The following is a 20221-nucleotide window of genomic DNA, read 5'->3' as shown; positions in this document are numbered from 1 at the left end:
CTCTCACGTTACTTACTCTGGGGGAAGCCAGTGGCATGTGTGAAGATGATGAAGCAGCCCTGTAAAGAGGTCCACACGCCAAGGACCTCCTGAATAAGTCATCTTGGAGGAGGATACTGCAGCTCGATCCAAACCCTCAGATGGTGCAGTCCCAGCTGCCATCCTGGCTGTGACCTCAAGAGAGAGCCCAGGCCAGAACCACTCAGACAAGCCACTCATACATTCCTGGCCCTCAGAAACTATGAGATCATCAGTGTTTGCTGTTTAAGCCTGATACAGTTTGAGCGCTTGTCTCCCCCAAACCTCATGTTGAAATGTAATCCCCAATGTTGGAGGTGAGGCTTGGTGGGAGGTGTTTGGGTCATGGGGGTAGATCCTTCATGAATGACTTGGTGCCCTCCCCACGGTAATTAGGGAGCTCTTGCTCTGTCAGTGCACATGAGAGCTCTTTGTTTAAAAGAGTCTGGCATTTCTCTTGCTCCCTCTCCTCACTATGTGGTGTGCCAGCTCCCCCTTTGCCTTCTGCTATGAGTGGAAGCTTCCTGAGGCCCTCACTAGGGGCAGATGCAAGCATCATGTTTCTCTTACAGCCTGCAGAACCCTGAGCCAAATAAACCTCTTTTCTTTATAAACTACCCCGTCTCAGGTATTCCTTTATAGCAATGCAAGAATCTACTAATACAAAGCCATTACTTTGGAGGTATTCTCTTTTTACACAGCAAAAGACAACTAACATAATAGTGTATTAATATTATCATTATTACCTTCTTGCTTCTTTAAGGCTTTAAAAGGTGTCTTCTCCCCTTTATTCTAAACTGGTTGATGCAGCATAGTTTCATAACCTCTAGTCCCCACCCCCTTGCCACCCAGAGTCCTCTGTGCTGCCTGGCATTCCTTCCCTGGGCTCTAATCAGTTCTGGTTTCTGTTCCATTGGGGTGACTAACATCCTCCACTCACTCTCCTCACATCTCTGACCCGAATACCATCCCTTCTCCATGTGGCAGGTGATCTACATGCTTGCCAGTTGGGTGACCCTAAGCAAGTTATTTATTCTCTGTGTCTCAATGTCTCCATATGTACATGGAGAATAAGAATAATCACCCCATTGAAGTACTATAAGGATTAACTGAGATAGAAAACTCATCGAACAATGAAAATATGATCTCAAGTAAATAAGAGCTGTTCTTAATATTGAGAAGCAGTATTGGTCCCTATGCTGCAAAGGATAATGGCTAAGAATATGGTCTGGAGAGCTAGGTGGCCTAGGTTTAAATCCCAGAAACATCCTTTACCAGTTAGAGAGTATTGGGAAGATGATAGTAATGCTAAAACTGATGAATTCTAAATGCCACTGTGAGAATTAAATGAGTTTATCTATGTAAAAGTACTTAGAAGGGTGCTAACAGTAAGCTCTACAGAAGTGTGAATATTATTTTAGTTGTCGTTGGGGCTATTATTATTCTTTCAGTGATGAATGATAAACCTCCAGGTTAAAACTCCTTCAACATCCTGACACCAGTCTTCCACATGTATACTCCCTCCTATTCTCCTTCAGTGACAAGTGTACCCACAGCTGATCTTTCCTCCTTAGCTCTGGGCCCCATCACCTCATGGCCCTTCTAGGAGTTATTCATCACTTATCACCTCTGTCCCTATGTCCCTTTCTACCATCGGCACATAAACAAACTCCAGTCTCCCCTGTCTTAAAGGAAAAATTCCCTCACACTGTGGCTCCCTTTGGCTACCTGGATCTCTCCTCTTCACAGCCAAAACCTCTAAGAGGTCTCTGCCAAATCTGCTTCTCCACTTTTCCCTCCTGAACCCATTAAAAAGTGCTGCTTTGTCACCATTCTTCTGAAACAGCTTTGACCAGTAATGCCAGTGATATCCATCTTGATGAAATGGATGGGCACTTCCAGGTCTCTGCCTTCCTCAGCCTCTTGGTAGAACTTGGCATTGCCCTTCACACCCTCCTTCGGAAGCACACTCTTCTTTTGGCTTGCATGGCTCCCTCTGACTTTGCTTCTACCTCTCAGACATTTCTTTGGTCTCCTTTGCAGGCTGCTTGTCCTCTGCTCATCCATTAAAAGCTGGAGACCATGAGGATCCAGGCGTAAGCCCTCCTTTTCCTCATTTATATACTCTCCCACTCACCACAATGGCTTTAATTGCCATCTGTATGAGATGCCTTCCAACTCTAAGTGTGTAGCCAGATTGTGCTTCTAAACTTCTATCTCACATACTCACTGTCCTGCCAGATATTTTCATATGATAGATATCTCAAAGGAAAGTCAAAATCGACATGCCCAGATCCAAACTCATCATTGTTCTCACCAGAACTGCATTCCCCACGTAAGTGAACGTGACTAAGGCAGTTAGCTCCAACCTGAGTGTGGTCCAGGCTCAGCAAGCATTGGCCCTGTCTGGTATAATTATAACAGATTTGGGCGGGTGTCCTTGTCTCCGACCTTTTCCTCGAACATCCCCAGATACATCTTATCTAACCTAATCGTAAAAATCCAATCAACTCCATGCCAGGGCCACTCCTGGGAAGTTTTCTGAGTTTGTAATATGAAGTCGTATTTGGCTTGCCTCAGAAATAAGTAACAAATGTACTGACTTGATAACTACATTAAATTAGCAATCAATTGTGTTATTGAACTTGATGTCTCCTGGCTTGAAACATAAAGATGGCATCAAAAGAGCACTTTCCAATTAAACATAAGAACTCTTACAGGCTATAAAACTTGGAGAAATAAATCTATAGTTTAGGGAAAATAGAAGACATCATTGAATGTGAAGATAATTTAATAACCACACAAGATGATGTGTTGTAAATCTACCCAAACACAATTTCCATCCTCAAGTTAAAATGGAAAGAGCTTTGTCTTGTGATTATGTCTGGGTTTTTAAATTGGTATGTGTCTTGTTAATCTAGATTTCAGAGAAGACAAACAATCAAGGCTTCAGAAACTGTTCATTTACCTGACACAAATCTGATCAGCTTGTTTTCTAAAGTAGGAAATCTAAATTCAAACTGTGTCATATGAAAATTATATTTCATTGGAAGTTCTTTCTTGACTTTATACTGGTGATACTTTCAGAATCCTCTATCCAGGTCAAGATTCTCTAGGGACAAAGGAAGGGGCTCTGGTCATGCATCGAGTCTACCTCTGAGTTTGATTTACTGTCACAGATATGTGCCAATATCTCAACCAACAATAAAGACATACTAGCATTGAATATTTTCTAACATCTTACTTGACATACATATATTTAAGAAAATGGGCACTGGGGGCAGTTGGATCTTGGTTTTGATCCTTGTTTACTCAACTATAAAGGGGGTATAATACATATGTTGTAAAGCTAATATATGCAATCACAGAGCACAGTCAAATAAGAGCTCAATAAATTATAATTACTATTATTATGATTATGCTCATAGAAATTGTGTGAAGACAGGCAGAGCAAGTATTTTTATAGAGATGAAACAAAATCTTACAGAGTTTAAGTGGCATGTCAATGTGTCATATTCATACAAACTATGACATTAAGGGTTAACAAGAAATAATTCAGTCCTCATTTTGGGGAGTTTTTAATTAAGTTGGTGCAATGCACTGAATGTTTATGTCCCTTCTTCCCCCAAATTTATATGTTGAAATTCAAACTTCCAAGGTGATAGTGAGGAGAGGGGATCTTTGGAGGTGATCAGGTCATGAGGGTGGGGCCCTATGAATGGGATTAGGGCCTTATAAAAGGGACCCCAGAGAGATCCCTATCTCTTTCCACCATGTGAAGACACAGCAGGAAGGAGCTGTCCAGCCTCCTGAATTGTGGAAAAATAAATTTCTATTGTTTATAAGCCCCCTGCTCTGTGGCATTTTGTTACAGAAATCTGAAAAGACTAAGACAGTTGGGGAGGAAGAAGACAGCTGTGGGAACATTATAATCAGGGATATGACGTGAAGGGCTAAGTTAGTCAGGAAAGGTGTCCTGGTGGAAGTGAGCCTTGAGCTAAATTTGATGAAGTGTAGGATTATGGATAGTAATAGAGGAGAGGGATGATAGAAATAATATGGAGAAACCACAGAGGTGGAGTCAACCGCAATAACTGAAACAGTATATGTTTTCAGGCCTAAGTGGCAGGGGAAAAAATGATTACCATCTCAGTATTCATAGCCTTATTCCTCACCAAAGTCTGTTGTTTGATCTATTAATTGAGAAAAGAAGGGCTTGATTAAACAGAGTGGATAATATTTACATTTAAAACATCAAGGCTAGTGCTATCTCAGTTGGGTAGATCACACATCTTTCAAAGGCTTTAGAGAAAAGCCTGTTTCCATCCCACACTGTTTTACCTCCACACCGAATAGGCTGCTCCCTCACCTTCCACCTTCCACCTTGAGTTGCTATCTAAGAAAATGGTTTTACATCCAGATGCTTGGTTTAAAAATGTCCCCACTGTAGTCACAATCATGTGATGCAGCTTGGGGATAGGATTAGAGATGAAGTCATGATAAAAACGTGAAGTAGGTAAGATTTATCATTATCTGTTCCATGACATTTATTTTCCCTGTAGCTTGAATTTCACCATGCCCAATCTCCATCAATATTTACTGAGCACCTACTAAGTGTGAGGCTCTAAGTTGAGGATCCAAAGACAAATGCTGTGCACTTAAGTAACTTGAAGCCCAGCTGTGAGATGAGACCTGAAGGAAGGTGACTGTTTCAGAACATCTAGAAGCACGCTCAAGGACAAGTAAGTTTTCTTCTTTATCTTTAGGACTAGTATTTGCCTTGCTATTGCCATCCTAAAGGGATTAAGATGAATAGCAATTGCTGTGCTCACTACTTCTATCAATAAATAAAATAATTCTAGTAGTACTTGAATGTTCAGCTTCTAAAAGTGAAGCTTCTTCTCATCTGAGAGCCAACCCCACAAAAATAAAATACTTTATATTTTCCATTAGTTTGGAAATAAATCTACTGCAATAAAACATCAGGCATAAGAAATGGAGCCTTTCTTTTATCTTTGGATTTATTTCCAATACATTTCCCAGATTTCCCTTGACATTTATTTTGTACCTCTTCAATATTATTCTGGAGTATAAACAGACTTGACCAAAGATGCAGCTATTCTATTGTTTTGAATGATTGCATTTTGATAGAATTCTGAAGTGGTAAAGATTTTTAATAATACATTGTATTTTTTTCTCTGCTATCTGATGTCTGATGCTAAAAGGTTTACTTTTTGATGTTTATTACATGTGATTTTGATTATATAAAATGAAAGAAAAAGGACGGATGGCGGTACATTAAGCTAGCTGGGAAGAGTTGTGACTGTGTAAGAAGCTTACCAGATAATATTTCTAATTTGATAATTTTGAGGAGAATCTTCACTAGTGACCACCATCATTTCATTCAAACACCTCTTTTAATGGCAGCCTAGCATCATATTACCTTTTAGCTATCATATTGGAATAGTGAACATGTATAAAAATTTATCTCAAACTATGTCATAAATCTTGTACATTAAAAATAGTACTTTCACTCCAGATAATTTATAAGTTGAAAAACAAACTCTATTATCACACAAGAGCCTGAGAAATCCTAGGTATATTCTAGTTCCCCAGTTTTAAGGGAAGAAAGTAACAGAGTGGTCAAAATCAAAATTCAATAGATCCCTGTGAAAGATTTACTGAAAAAGTAAAATACAATTGTCTTTCCTGTGTTCTTTATAACCTGCCACTTCCATTTCCTTTTTGCAATAGTCTCTCCCATGGTCCACCTCGTTCTTTGTGAGTCGTGGTTTGCCTTTATGAGACCCTCAGGAACAGGGATGATGGATGCACATATTTACTGAACATTTTTCTGCCCTCTATGCTAGGATCAGGACTATTTTCAGTTGGGAAGGCAGACAATGTCAATAAGTTCCATTGGAAATCGTAAGTTTCTACTTGCATACAACTGGGAAGAAGCAATGAGGAGAAACAAAAGAAGAAGAAAAAAGAGGAGTGAAAGGAGAAGGTAAAGTCAGAGAAAAAGCTGGCATGGGAGGTAGAAGAATCAGAAGTGATTCTTCCAATTCAACAAGGTAAGTAAATGTAATAGAAGTACTGTCTTTCTGTAATCTTATAAAATTTATAAGATGAATAAACAAAATAATACAAAGAGTCAGTAGGCCAGCATTCTCTGCAAATGCTTAGGCAACTAAGGAAATTATTTAGTTACTCCATCTTGCATAAAGAAATAATCAACTGCCATTTATTCCTAGTTCATCTGAATGAGGAAGTTCAAAATAGTGTCCGCCTTCAAACTGAAAAATAATAATTTGAGTTTACAATAGAGATCCTGAAGCTATATTTCAAAATGACTTTTGAATCAACAAGTTTTAAATAATTAATTAATGTATTAATATACATTATTAAATGATTTTGCTGTTGAAAGCATTTTGGCATATTCTAATTCTTTAAGACATACATTTGTTCCAGTGCAAAATCAACATACAATTAAAAGCCAATTTGGAATCTAAGTATTACCTCAAATATATTGCATGAAAGACTAGCCTCAGATACTTTGAAGAAATTAGTAACGCTTACTTTTCCAGTCCGGTCTGCCTATGTAACACTTTGGAAATTGTTGCTGAGATATTCAATTTGTAAATGTAATATGAAACAGCCAGTAAATTTTAATTAAGAGAATATTATCTCATCCCTTGACCTATGTATCCTGGATAAATGAGCATTTATATGTGCAATCTGATATCATTGATGTGGACACTTGTTATCACTTAAAATAAAGGTTCTAATGGATTTAAAGTGTTTTTTTAACTAAGGAAAATAAATCATTATATAAAAAAGACACCTGCATTTACATGTTTATTGCAGCACAATCAACAACAGCAAAAATACGGAATCAACCTAAGTGTCCATCAGTGGAGGATTGGATGTGTGTGTGTGTATATATATATCCCACTATATATATATATATCTCATACTATATATATACACACACATACAGATATATATAGTGGGATACTGCCCAGTCATAACAGAGAATGAAATCATGTCTTTTGCAGCAACATGGATGGAACTGGAGTCCATTTTCCTAAGTAAAATAACTCAGAAACAAAGTCAAATACTGCATGTCCTCACTTGTAAGTGGGGGCTACATACTAGGCACACATGGACATACAGAGTGGAATATGGACATTGGACACTACGAAAAGTGGAAGGGGTGAGGGCTGAAAAATCACCTGTTGGGTACAATGTTCACTATTCAGATGATGGGTACACTAAAAGCCTAGACTTAGTCACTATGCAATATATGTACATAAAACATCTGCATTTATACCCCATAAAGATATTTTTTAAGGCCAATGGAGTTTGTTTGCAGCTTGTGTTTCATGACATTTAGTTTTTTTTGAAACATATGTTTTACTTAAAACTGAGAGGAAAGTGTCTGCCGCTCAAATGCATCACAGTCTGTCCCATTTAGGTAAATTTTCAGGAGAAATGCAAGCCCCTGGGGAAATACCTCTGCTCAGGGTCAAATGGATCCTGCACCTCCTTTTTCAAATGCCCGCATTGCCACTGGTAACTCATACAACACATTTTAAGATTTGCGAAGGGCAGGACAGTGAGCCCTAGGATGACTTTTTTTTTTTTTTTTAAATTCAAGGTATTTTGCATTGCATTTTTAAAAATTGCATATATTTTGTTGTATTAAAATAAGACGGCTGCATTGTATTACATCATAATAGAAGAAGAAGTTTAAGACCAGTTAATTCTTAGCCACTTAAAAAAATTTTTTTTTGTGGCTCAGATAGACCTCATGGTACTTTGAAATGAAAAGAATCTCTCTCTGCAACTCTCAGGAACTAGGTGAAAGATACTCAAATTATAAAGATGCTAGAGCCCTGGGGTGCGGAGAGTCTGTGTTTAGTATATCGGTCAATGAGTTCATGTTGCCATATATTAAGTGGTGTTAATGAATGTTAACATCACTATACCAAGAGTAATGGTAGGATTTGATGGGTGAAGAAAGACCACTGCTTGATTTAAGCAGAGAGGGGGTAGGTGGTAAGTCTTCCTTTGGACCTTTCTTGATCATAAGAATTGACCTGGAGTTTGCATAGAGATTTTAGAAAATAAGTATTTGCCCAAGAAACCATTCCTTAACATAAGTTTCATTTTAGTGAGTGGGGACTAAAAGAGTACTATAATATGCACATTTTGAATACTAATTTTGTTATGCTTTTCTCATATCACCTCTAGGAGAAGTCGTGGAAAAGGACAGCACTCAGGACTTACATCTCTTCCAATGAGGTCCTCCTGGTTTTCCACAATTCCCCAGGGGGCAATACCTATGGTGCATATCTTTCCTCGAGACTTAGATGCATGATCCTTCAAGGCGTCTCCAACATGACGAATAACACCTAAAAAAAAAAAAAAAAAAAAAAAAAAAAAAGAGAAGCATTAATTTTGTCTTTTAAAGCAAATACCTTCCCATCATTCTAAAGAAAATTGTGGTAATGGTTTCTCCTGAGGTTAAATAAATTGAGTATAAAATTTTGACACATGTCTGTACAAACTACTTGTATTTAGGAGGAAACATAAACTCGTGGCTGTAATGCCAAATGCATTGGCCGGATTTGTATATGAATTCTAGCATTGCATTTCTTACTCCAATTTATATGAAAAAACAAAAAGCATCCAATGTCTATAAAAAGAATAAATACAATTTCTTAAACTTAGAAACTCTTTTTCTTATAAGCATAATAATTTGTTAGTATGATTAGGAACCAACAGCTTGACTGTGTCATGTTAAAAGTACCATGTATAATGGTATGTTAAATCTACACCACAGTCTGTATATGAGTTAAAATCATTCAAAGACATGAATTATTTAGTTTGAGATTGTGTTAACCTTTATGAGAACCTACTCATAAAGACAGTGTTGGATTATTCTGTGGAAAATTTGTGTTAAAATATATAGACACACCTTTTAATCTTCATCATTCTAATTATTTTCCTCTTCTGTTAAAACGACCCACCCCATCATAGTTAAGGGTGAGAAAATTCAGTTTACAAGATGGTAGGCAGCATAACTCTTACCTTTTTAAAAACCATTTAAAGAAGATACAATTTCTAATTCTCTTAACCTCCCTCTCAAATGATCATTTTTATAGGAAGATATAAGATATATCCTCTAAGAAAAGATGTTTCTGCTTATCAAAGTTCCAGTCATTTCTCCAGGAAAAATGTATACCTAGTGCCATTTCCTATATGAATGTTGAGTTGGATTTGATTTCTTCTCCATTTGAACATATTGCAGCTTGTAAATTTTGAATAGCTCAGTATGTCACTTAACATGTTCTGCAGTGATTCATAATTACATGTGGAGATGTCTCTTCTAACAGTAAAACTCTTTGAGAGGAAAGTTGGAGGGTCAGTGCCTTATTCGCCTTCCTACACCTCAGGGGCTAGCCTAGAGGAAGGGCTCAGACCCTGTGCACTAAACTAACTAAACACATGAAACACACCAGGCAATTTAATCATGGGAAAAGACATGTGTATTTAAGTAGCCCAATACTGAAATGTTCATAAGATGAAACAGGAAGAATCACTGTTTAAAAAGCAAATAACAAAACAGTGTAAATGGCCATTAATCCATGTTGAGCTATTCAGGAGTGTTGGAAAGAATATCATTTTCACTTATTATCTTATCTATGAATCTTCTGAGAGTACTGGTAAACAAAAAAACAAAAACCCGAACCAAAAAACAGCAAAACAAAACTTCCCAAAAGAAGACTGTGAATATTAATATTAAATTGTTTCCAGTTGTTTCCAATACAAAACTCCTTTTAGGGCCAGCCCTGGACAAGAAGTTTAACTTTATGGTATGCTCAACTGTCTGCACAATTCTATCAATACCTCTTACCCAACTTTAACACTTTATCGTCAGAACCTCACTTTGGGTATTGGATTGAACACTAAGCCTGGAGTGAGGCAGAGATGAACTCTTGGGTTTGTAGTATGTAGACTATAAATTCTTCTTTTGATATTGAATGCATTTTATGAAAGAATAAAAACAATAAATAGTATTCCAAGTTCTTAGAAATAGAGCATTGGTAAGATTTTCTTTTGAACCTGTAGAACCCGTTGAGTTGATCTCTATGTGACAGGAATGCAATAGACAATAATCACAGGCAAATGAGGCCTGCTTAGTTGAGAGGGAAACATGGAACCCAAAACCTGAACAGTCATTGAAAGAAAAATTGCTCTATAGATATTTGATTACTACAGGATAAATAGTGAAGAGCTAAGCAGATCATTCTAAGATCATGTCAGTGTATGGGCTGCGTCAGAATTTCACATAACATTGAACATGAGCAATCTGCAGACTTCGTCACTGAAATATCTTTATGTAGCTGTGTGCAGAATGTTCACAAATTCTAGGTATTTAAGAGAATTCTCAGTGTAGGTCTTACTCAAACAGCATCCATACTACAAATGCAAAATTTATCTTAAACAACATTAAGATAACGTGTTATTTTTATTTTTTGAGACACAGTTTTGCTCTTGTTGCCCAGGCTGGAGTGCAGTGACACGATCTCAGCTCACTGCAACCTCTACCTCCCAGGTTCAAGCAGTTCTCCTGGTTCAGCCTCCTGAGTAGCTGGGACTACAGGCCCCCACCACCATGCCGGGCTAATTTTCGCATTCGTAGTAGAGACAGGGTTTCACCATGTTGGCCAGGCTGGTCTTGAACTCCTGACCTCAGGTAATCTACCCTCCTTGGCCTCCCAAAGAGCTAGGATTACAGGCATGAGCCATCATACCTGGCCCAAGATAACATGTTATTTAAAACTAACTGGACCAGAGTTACGTTTAGAATATTCCATTAACTACGAATGTATCCACATGTACAGACTTTGGGGCTTGTAATAAGTTTACCTTAACTTATTGCAACATTACCTCTGCATTTCCAATTGGCACCTCAGACTTCAGACCCACAGAATATGCCAAAAACATTTACAGGCATCCATTCCATTATCTGGTGCACATCAAAAATGTTCTGCAAATAAGCACTTAACTATAGGTGGGCTGGTAAGAACTGATTTAAGAATGCATCTATAGCACAATATAGATGGCAGGAAGGAAAAATTCTTTGGAATTCAGAATGAGGTGTGTCTTCTATTGGCACAGTGAGGAGTTAATAAAATATTTTTTAAAATAAACACGTAATGCCCTAGATTTTGCCTTTATGTCCCACAGGGAAATGTCGTTTTGCAAAAATTAAAGCTATTTGGCACCAAACTTGAAATTGTGTAAAGGACAGAGGTAGAGCTTTCAATTTAAAGTAAAAGTCATTCCTTAAAAAATTATTGGCAACTTAAGCTATTTAAAAATACCCTGTGAACTTCCATTAGTTGTGTTTATGAATTCTGTATAGTCAACTATTAAATATCCCAACCCATTTCTTATGTGTAAGTAATTCTTCTTGGTTAAGAAATAACTTTACAGTTCTCATTTAGATAAAGGAGGGAGAGATAACTAGCAACTATGGACCCATGGGTAGGGATGAAGTGGGGTGATATAGAGATAATTAACCTTAGCAGAAAATTATATCAGGCACAACATTCCCATGGCCTATGTTGACTTTCTCTGTTCCACTTGCAATTACCTGTGTTAACCCCTCCAGTGAATATCCATGCTCCAGTTGTCATAGCTGCTTTTATGAGCCCTTTCCCAAAGACTTGCTTTAGTTTTGGCTGGAGTTCAAAGTTCTGCAGGCCCCCATGGACAGAGATGAGAAGCTTGGGAAGCTCCAACTGCCATTCCTTGGTCATCAGGTGTAAGAGGAGATCAGGTTTTGTGTCAAAAGATACTCGCACATACTGGAAGAAGAAAGGACATCAGTTAGGGAGACAAGGCAGGACTGGCTGAGGCTGGTTATCTTTACTGATTGCAATTATATGTGTAGTTATGTGACAAAAATGTCTCATATAAAATCAAATTTTTTTAAGAAGGGGTGATCATTTGCTTTATCAAAAGAGCCTTCATTAGACAAAGAGTTTATATTTTTAAAGGCTTTCTTGAAATAATAATTCATTTTGAAATTATTAGATTTTCTAAAATGCTGCACAAGCATGACTTTTCCCAGACCAAGTTTTTTGCTCAAAGGAAATCATGTTTATATTTCACCACCCTTTACATGTGTATAACAGTTCAAATGTTTCTAATATTTTTCATATCTCTTTATATTAACTAGATGCACATATTATTATTTCTGTGACCCTATTATTTTGAGAGAATGTGAAAGATTCTACAGTTCTACATAATGTAATGAGAATTTTGACATAAGGTAATAGTGAATTACATTTATTTATAGCTATAACAACTGCATACCAAATGTAATGTTTATCTTTTAAATAACACAGCAAAAGGCAGGACAACTATTCCTGAAGAATAGTTGAAAATTTGAGTGTACAGCAAATATCAAGGTGTTACCAGATGCAACTGGAAATAAAGTTATGATAAGTCTATATAAATGAAATACTGTAAATGCATGCAGTAATAAATACGTATGTAACCATATATATAGATACTCATTTAGGTCTCAATGTAATTATATAAAAACTTCAATTTCTAGCTGGAAACAACTGAAAAACTGGGCAAATATAGAAAGTCCTTTGAAATAGGTTTCTGAGCTGGCATGAAAAAAAGAATTATTGAGACTCCTAAACAAAGAAGCAGTTTAGAACCTCAGGAGGTTAGGGAGTACCAAAGCAGGATTTGACCCTGAGTGTCTTTCCTAAACCCTGGAAGACCTAGAGCATCTGATTTAATGGTTGCATGCAGGTTTGAATTTAATGCTTTTATGGGAGAATTTAATATGGGATCCCACATAGGGCTGGTATACTTCAAAGGGATCATCCTCAAATGTAAGAAAGAAAAAATAAATAAATAAACTTGATGTACAGAAGAAGATGGCAAGAAAACTTGCCTTCCTCAACCTTGACTCTGGGTGGATGACGAAAACATTTCCCCTCTGATTATTTTTAAATATAGTCAGGCCCCCACACAGGCCTTGCCCATATTCACACCATCAGTATGGTTTGAGAATTGCCAAGCAGTGTTTAATGTTAAATAGTTCTGACTGGAAAATGGTTCCAGATAACTGGTAGAAGTAAATGCAGATTATCTGTGGAAGAATGTGTCATCAATCCATGCCTGATATAATTCTCATGGGGAAATAAGTATTTCATAGTAAAACAATAAAATAAATTATACAGGAAATAAGGTAGCATGAATGAAAACCAATAGAAACAACAGGCACCAGAATAAGATCCTGAAAGTCATTGAAATGATCAGATACAGGCTATAAAATAACTGTTTAATAGGTTAAAAAGCATAAACAAGATGACTGAGTACAAGAGTAAGGAGCAAGAAACTAAAAAATGATGTATACATGCATGTGTATACATCTGAAAAGAACCAAACAGAACGTCCAATAATCAAAATGTAATAATTAAATGAAAATTTAAATAGGTAAGTTAAATTACATATTAGCTATAACGATAATAGATCCAGAAGATAAATGAGATGCAGCCAGGAAAACAAAGGATTTGAAAACATAAAAGAAAAATAAAGGAGCTTGGAGGAGATAATCAGAATTATAGATAGAAATAAAAGAGATGATGGGGAGGAGGCAATATTAGAAGAAATATTGGCTGAGTATTCCTCAGAATTATAGAAAGATACCAATTCTAAGATGCAGAAAGTTCAGTGAATTCTAAGCAGGCAAATGACAAGAAACCTCACTTATATACACATCACACATAACACCAAAGGGAGGAGAAATTCCTCAGAAGTAGCTGGAAATAAAGACAGATCATGTACAAAGAATAGTCATTAGACTGAAGACCTACTCCTCAACAGCAACAATAGACACCTGAAGCCAAAACCTTCAATGTGTCAAGAGAAATTACCTGTCAGTCTAGAATTCTATACTCAGCAAAACTATCTTTTAAAAATGAGAGATTATAGATATTTTCATACTGCCAAAACTGAGAGAGTTTATTTCTAGGCACCTTCGCTGAAGGAAGTTGTTTTTGTTTGTTGTTGTTGTTGTTGTTGTTTGTTTTGAGATGGAGTCTCGCACTGTTGCCTGGCCTGGAGTGCAGTGGTGCGATCTTGGCTTACCGCAACCTCTGCCTCCTGGGTTCAAGCGATTCTCCTGCCTCAGCCTCCCGAGTAGCTGGGATTGCAGGTGCCCACCACCATGCCCAGCTACTTTTTTTGTATTTTTAATAGAGTTGGGGTTTCATCATCTTGACCATGCTGGTCTTGAACTCCTGACCTCGTGATCTGGCTACCTTGGCCTCTCAAAATGATGGGATTACAGGCATGAGCCACCATGCCTGGCCTGAAGGAAGTTTTAAAGCATATATAGGAGGCAGAACTTACATGATCCAAAATGGATGATCTGGGTTGTAAGTTAGGAAGATAAACTAAGATATTAGTTAATATAAGGTCAATCTAAAAAAGTATTGGGTATATAATATAATGTCTAATTTACAGTGGAAAGTGATAGAACTAAAGCACTGGACAATACAGCATATAAATGAATGGCAACAGTTAGAGTTTTGACATTCTAAAACCTATGTTGTGTGGGAAACAACGGAAAATTATTAATTCTGGAATTTAAGTATGAATGTTGAAGTTGCATAACCACAAAATGAATATGCCTGCATGTAATCATACAAACATGTGCTTTTGGATTCATAAATAAGATTATCCAGGAGATGATAATTTATTGCCATACTTCTGGGTTTGGAAAACCCCATTGTTTCAAAGCCTCAAAAACTGTTTGTCTATTCTTTCATTAAAGTATATTCGAAATATATTTAGCTGAAGCATGAGGCAAAAGCAAGCAGAATATGAAAGCAGCTTAATAAAATAAATTGCATCATCAAGAGATACCAAAGAGCTAAAGTTTCCTACATATATGCCGGAAATCCAAAGTGTTGGCATCCAGTACAGTTATTTCTATATTGATTTGATTTACCTAGCAAAAAATGATTCCAGAATACAGAGTAAATGTTGACAATTTTAGCTAAGTACATTATATCACCGGGATTTGACTAGAGTTTACTATATGAAAAATGGCATCTTTTGTGCACAAATTCTCATGCAGAGGGCAAAAACTTTCAGATATCTATCAACAGAAATTTTCACCAGTGTGTACTTTTGTGCCATACAAGGAGCATTCGGGCTGAAGAGGGGATATTGGAGTATCAGAGGCCAACAGAGGAATTTCTTAAGTCCAAGCTTCTTTTAAAAATCTTCACTGAGAGTCTCTTTATAAGAGAAATAATTATAATGAATGCTATGAAATAAAAGAATAAACAAAAGAATAAATAAATAAATAAAGGGGCAGAAGAACACTTTGGAGGTGTGGGGTACGCTTATGGCCTTGATTGTGCTGATGATTTCCCAGATATATTCTTATCTCCAAACTCATCAAGTTGCATATACTAATTATGTGCAGCTTGTTGCATGCCAATCATACCTCAGTAAAGTAGTTTATCATAAAGATGAAAGAATAACATTGTTTTCTGTGTCTGTACACTATTACTTGAGTAGTGTGGTTTAGTGAATTGAATAGTTAAAATTTGGGGTTCCTGCTGAATTGAATTTATTTCATTTTGACTAATTCCAGAACAGGTTATTTAGTAAAATAAAGTAGAACTGGGAATTGCAAGGCTTCCAAACTACACAAATCAAGAATGCTTTAGTGTGAGACATGGTAAGAAATTGCTTTTCAAGTTACTGTTCTCTTATTTATCAACTTTAATATCACTTTAAAGAACTCCAATTTAATGTGGACCTATGTTCTCCTAAGGTGAGATATAAATTACACTTTTCTTAAAGATAGAAAAGCATCTAAAAGTATAAAAATACTACTAAAAGTATTTGCCCCTTGCAAGACTACACAGTAATTCATAACATTTCTGAGTTGTTGTGACTGTGGCTTTTGGAACCCCAAAATTCCTCATGTAGATCTGAACCTACACATTTCATCTAGTCACAACGCCACTACACTCCAGCCTGGGCAACAAGAAGGATACTCTGTCTCCAAAAATAGAAAAAAAAAATCCCAAAAAACAAGAACAACAAAATAACTGGAATACAAGAACCTTGTGTATTTACTGTGCACCAGGCACACACATGCTGTGAGATACCAGAGCCATAGTTAGTACCTGGGAATAGATATACATATATTATTAACTCACATTGGGTGAAGGGAGATTACAATTCATACTAAATTAGTACAGATACCGTGTAATAATTTCAGCAAACTTAACTAGCTAAGTGACATATTATGGAGTTCAATTATTCATACTAATTGGTAATAAATAAATGCATTTTTCGGAATAAGCCTGCCTTGATAAATAATTTACTTTAGGAATTCTGTAGTTACACATACAATATAACAGTAAGAAATGAAAAGGGTCTACTTATTGATCAGGTGAGCAGCTCACTGAAAAAGACCAATAGATCTACTGAATATGTTGAAATTCCTTTTGAAGTAGCCTAACCTATAGAAAGCTGTGTTCATTACCACAGAATGTCTGTCACTCAGCTAGTAAGCAATCAAGAGAGTGAATGAATGAATGACCTAAGAGATCCCCTTGATCCCAGCTCCCCATCTTACAGATGAAGAAAGGGAGACAGTAGGTGAGGTCACACTACTCGTGGGCTCTCTTCACATTTTTCTCTCTGCTCACAATTACTTAACTCTACTAAGAAAAAAAATCCTGGCGGGACGAGGTGGCTCATGCCTGTAATCCTAGCACTTTGGGAGGCCAAGGCAGGTGGATTACCTGAGGTCAGGGGTTCAAGACCAGCCTGGCCAACATGGTGAAACCGTCTCTACTGAAAATACAAAAAATTAGCCAGGTGCAGTGGCGTGCACCTGTAATCCTAGCTACTCGGGAAGCTGAGGCAGAAGAATTGCTTAAACCCGGGAGGCAGAGGTTGCAGTGAGCTGGGATCGCGCCACTGCCCCACTGCACTCCAGCCTGGGTGACAAGAGTGAGACTTCATCTCCAAAAAAAAAAGAAAAACAAAAATCCCCCAAAACAAGAACAACAAACAACAAAATAACCAGAACACAAGAACCTTGTATATTTATTGTGCACTAGGCACAGGCATGCTGTGTGTTCTACTTGTACCTTCTCATGTACTCCTCCCAACAACAGGGATGTTGGTTTCACCCACGTTTTACCGATGGGGACAGAAAGAATCCATCATGTTCTCAAGTTCACCCTGCCAGTATGGGAGTGCTCATAGCCCAGGTCTGACTCCAGGGCCCTTTCTCTTTACCTCAAAGGTTTAAATGGCTCTCTCTCTTGGTACTTCTCCGTTTCCTTCACCTATGACAAATAAGTCTCCATATTCTAATGGTCCACTTATGAAAACAGTGCTCTCAACCAGCTTCTTTTCTCTATTTCTTCAGTTGCCATTTTAAGGATATATTCTCCTTACTAGGATGTCCATTTGAATTACAGCAACAACCTCCTACTGACTTCTCTATGAGACACCAAAAGGCAGATTTCTTTCTCCAATCCCTTTTGGACCATATTATTTTTCAATTAAAATTCTTCCATCAGATATAAACTCCCCATTCTTGCCCTCACCATCCCCTATAACTTGACCTGATCTTGCCAATTCTGAGGCTTTCCTCACTTCTCTCTGCATTTGGCCAGTGCTGCTCCCCCCGCAAGTCCTAGATAATGCAATCTCTCCCCTTTCATCTACAGAAAGCATTCTCATCTTTCAAAGGCCTTTGTTTCTTCCAACATGACTTTTCCTGAGAATGCAAGTTCAGGTTGATGCAATACAACTCTTAATCAAACCCAGTGTGATATATTTTTTTTTTCTGGTTGTTTTTCCCATGTGTCAATTTTATCTCTCTATGTTGCAAGAGCTTTTAAGGGAGGAGACAACCCCTCATATTGTCTTATGCCCAATTTCTGCCTCCCAAGAAAGAAGAAGTAAAAACTAAAAGGCAGAAATGAAATCCACAGGCAGACAGCCCGGCACCGCACCCTGGGCCTGGTAGTTAAAGATCGACCCCTGACCTAATTGGTTCTGTTATCTATAGATTACAGACATTGTATAGAAATGCACTGTGAAAATCCCTATCTTGTTTTGTTCCGATCCAATTACCGGTGCAAACAGCCCCCAGTCACGTACCCCCTGCTTGCTCAATCAATCAGGACCCTCTCACATGCACCCCCCTTAGAGTTGCGAGCCCTTAAAAGGGACAGGAATTGGTTACTCGGGGAGCTCGGCTCTTGAGACAGAAGTCTTGCCGATGCCCCCGGCCGAATAAACCCCTTCCTTCTGTAACTCGGTGTCTGACGAGTTTTGTCTGCCGCTGGTCCTGCTACACTTTGAGGGGAGGGACTGTGCTGGTCCTGCTACACTTTGAGGGGAGGGACTGTGTTTGACCTGACCATGTCTTTTTTTCTTTAGTAAGCCTTTCAGCACTGGCTATGAAGTAGTCACTGTCTTGGAAAGAAAACAGAGTTTAGAGATATCTTGGCAATCATGGGACTCTTGTTCCATTCTTTTGCTTTTCAAATGAGGATACAGAGACCCAGGGAAGGTGAGTGACTGGAATATCAGAGCCAGTTATTCAACAATCCCTTAATTCATTATTGAAGCTACTGTTAACACTGGCGGCTTTAGATGGGGCTGTGCTTCTCTAATTTTAATGTGCACAGAACTTACCTGGGGACCTTGTCAAAAATATAGTCTCTGATTCAATACATCCGGGGTAGGGCTTGGGCCTCTGCATTTCTAACCAGCTCCCCAGGGACCACATGAGCAGCAAGAATGATAACTTTTCCCCAGACCAAACATCCCAAATGATGTGTCTTGTGTTTGTTATTTGGTCAAAGAAAGAGCACTCAGTATTTTACATGAAAATCCAAAGGAAGATTTAGGAAGTACTGGAAGAATTAGTAAGGCCACAGTAAATATGAAAATGCAGCAATTGACAAGCTACTCAAAGTATCCTCAATTACCTAATCTCTTTTGACTAGTACTAATTCTTATACAAAGGAACATTTGGTTAACTGTAGAACACACCTAATTATCTGGAATCTTGCAAGTAGCAAAAACAATGGGTGTCTCTGGCCCTTGGATGTTGCCCGTTATTTGTGATTTATTGTGCCCTTCTCTTGGAGAATAAAAGGCAAGATATAAATAAAGCATTTAAATGAATTGATTTGCTACTTTTTTCATTTCAGGTTGTCACCATTTAGCCCCGTACATGGTTTTGTAGGTAAGGGGATAATTAAAACCAAGGGATAAAACACTTTGAGATTATCTGAGGATTTTCATTTTTAAATGATATTCTTATGCCCATACAGATCAGTTCCTTTAGTAAGCTCTCCAGGTGCTTTAATACAGCAGTTAAGTCATGTGCCAGGTCAGCAGCTCCACGCTCATAAATGGACGTGCCCAGAGCAATTAATCAATTCCTGTTAAATAGCCAGTATGATTTCACATTAGGAGCTATTTTGGTTGTCAAGATAAGCAATTTTGACTGTCACTTGTCAGTCTATTAATTGCAAAGGGCTCACCTTACAAATAACAAGAACTCTTCCTAATGGGCATGCTCAGTTTTGTCCCCTGGGCATTACTCTGATGTGGTGCTCCTATTTAGAGATTTTTTCAGACATAAGTATCATGACACTTGAGTGTCACACAGTGGCAATGCAAGTCCTTTGGCAATTTGAGCATCCTCTGTTGTTAAACAGGGGTGATCCTGACGACCTCACAGGACACTGTGTGGATTACATTGTGGAACATTCCAGGTATGGCAGAAAAACCAATACATGCAAATTGAATGAAGGTCACATTCACCTTATATATGACTCCTGGGTATAACAGGTCCAAGTAACTTGCCTTTAGCTCGTTAGTATGCCTTTCAAAATAACTTTTTGTTTTTCACCTCGGAGTTATCTGGGGAGTGACTGGTACAGGTGTTTATCTTTCTAAAAGTACCTATTTGGGCTGCCCAAACCTTTCTTTATCCATGGCCTTTAGTTCCCCAATTTATCATTTCAAGAGATAAACTGGGCTCAAATAAGTTACTCATGCCTGGAATTATCTCTCTCTTCCCTTTCTGTCATTA

General features: G+C 37.7%; 1 protein-coding gene across 27 annotated transcripts in view; it reads right to left on the bottom strand.

The window, feature by feature from the left end:
- The window catches only part of TRPM3 (transient receptor potential cation channel subfamily M member 3), a 929658-nt gene that overhangs the window by 280590 nt on the left and 628847 nt on the right, over nucleotides 1–20221 (bottom strand). For all 27 annotated transcript variants that reach the window (XM_021927842.2, XM_021927844.2, XM_021927846.2 and 24 more), the window contains exons 4-5: nucleotides 11690–11903; nucleotides 8314–8438 (exon numbers count right to left, since the gene is read on the bottom strand). In XM_021927842.2, the coding sequence (XP_021783534.1) occupies nucleotides 8314–8438; nucleotides 11690–11903 (339 nt within the window). The remainder of the gene's footprint in view (nucleotides 1–8313; nucleotides 8439–11689; nucleotides 11904–20221) is intronic.

The sequence above is a fragment of the Papio anubis genome, chromosome 13 (assembly GCF_008728515.1).
Source record: "Papio anubis isolate 15944 chromosome 13, Panubis1.0, whole genome shotgun sequence".
Classification (NCBI taxonomy): domain Eukaryota; kingdom Metazoa; phylum Chordata; class Mammalia; order Primates; family Cercopithecidae; genus Papio; species Papio anubis.
This window is presented reverse-complemented; position numbering and strand designations above follow the sequence as displayed.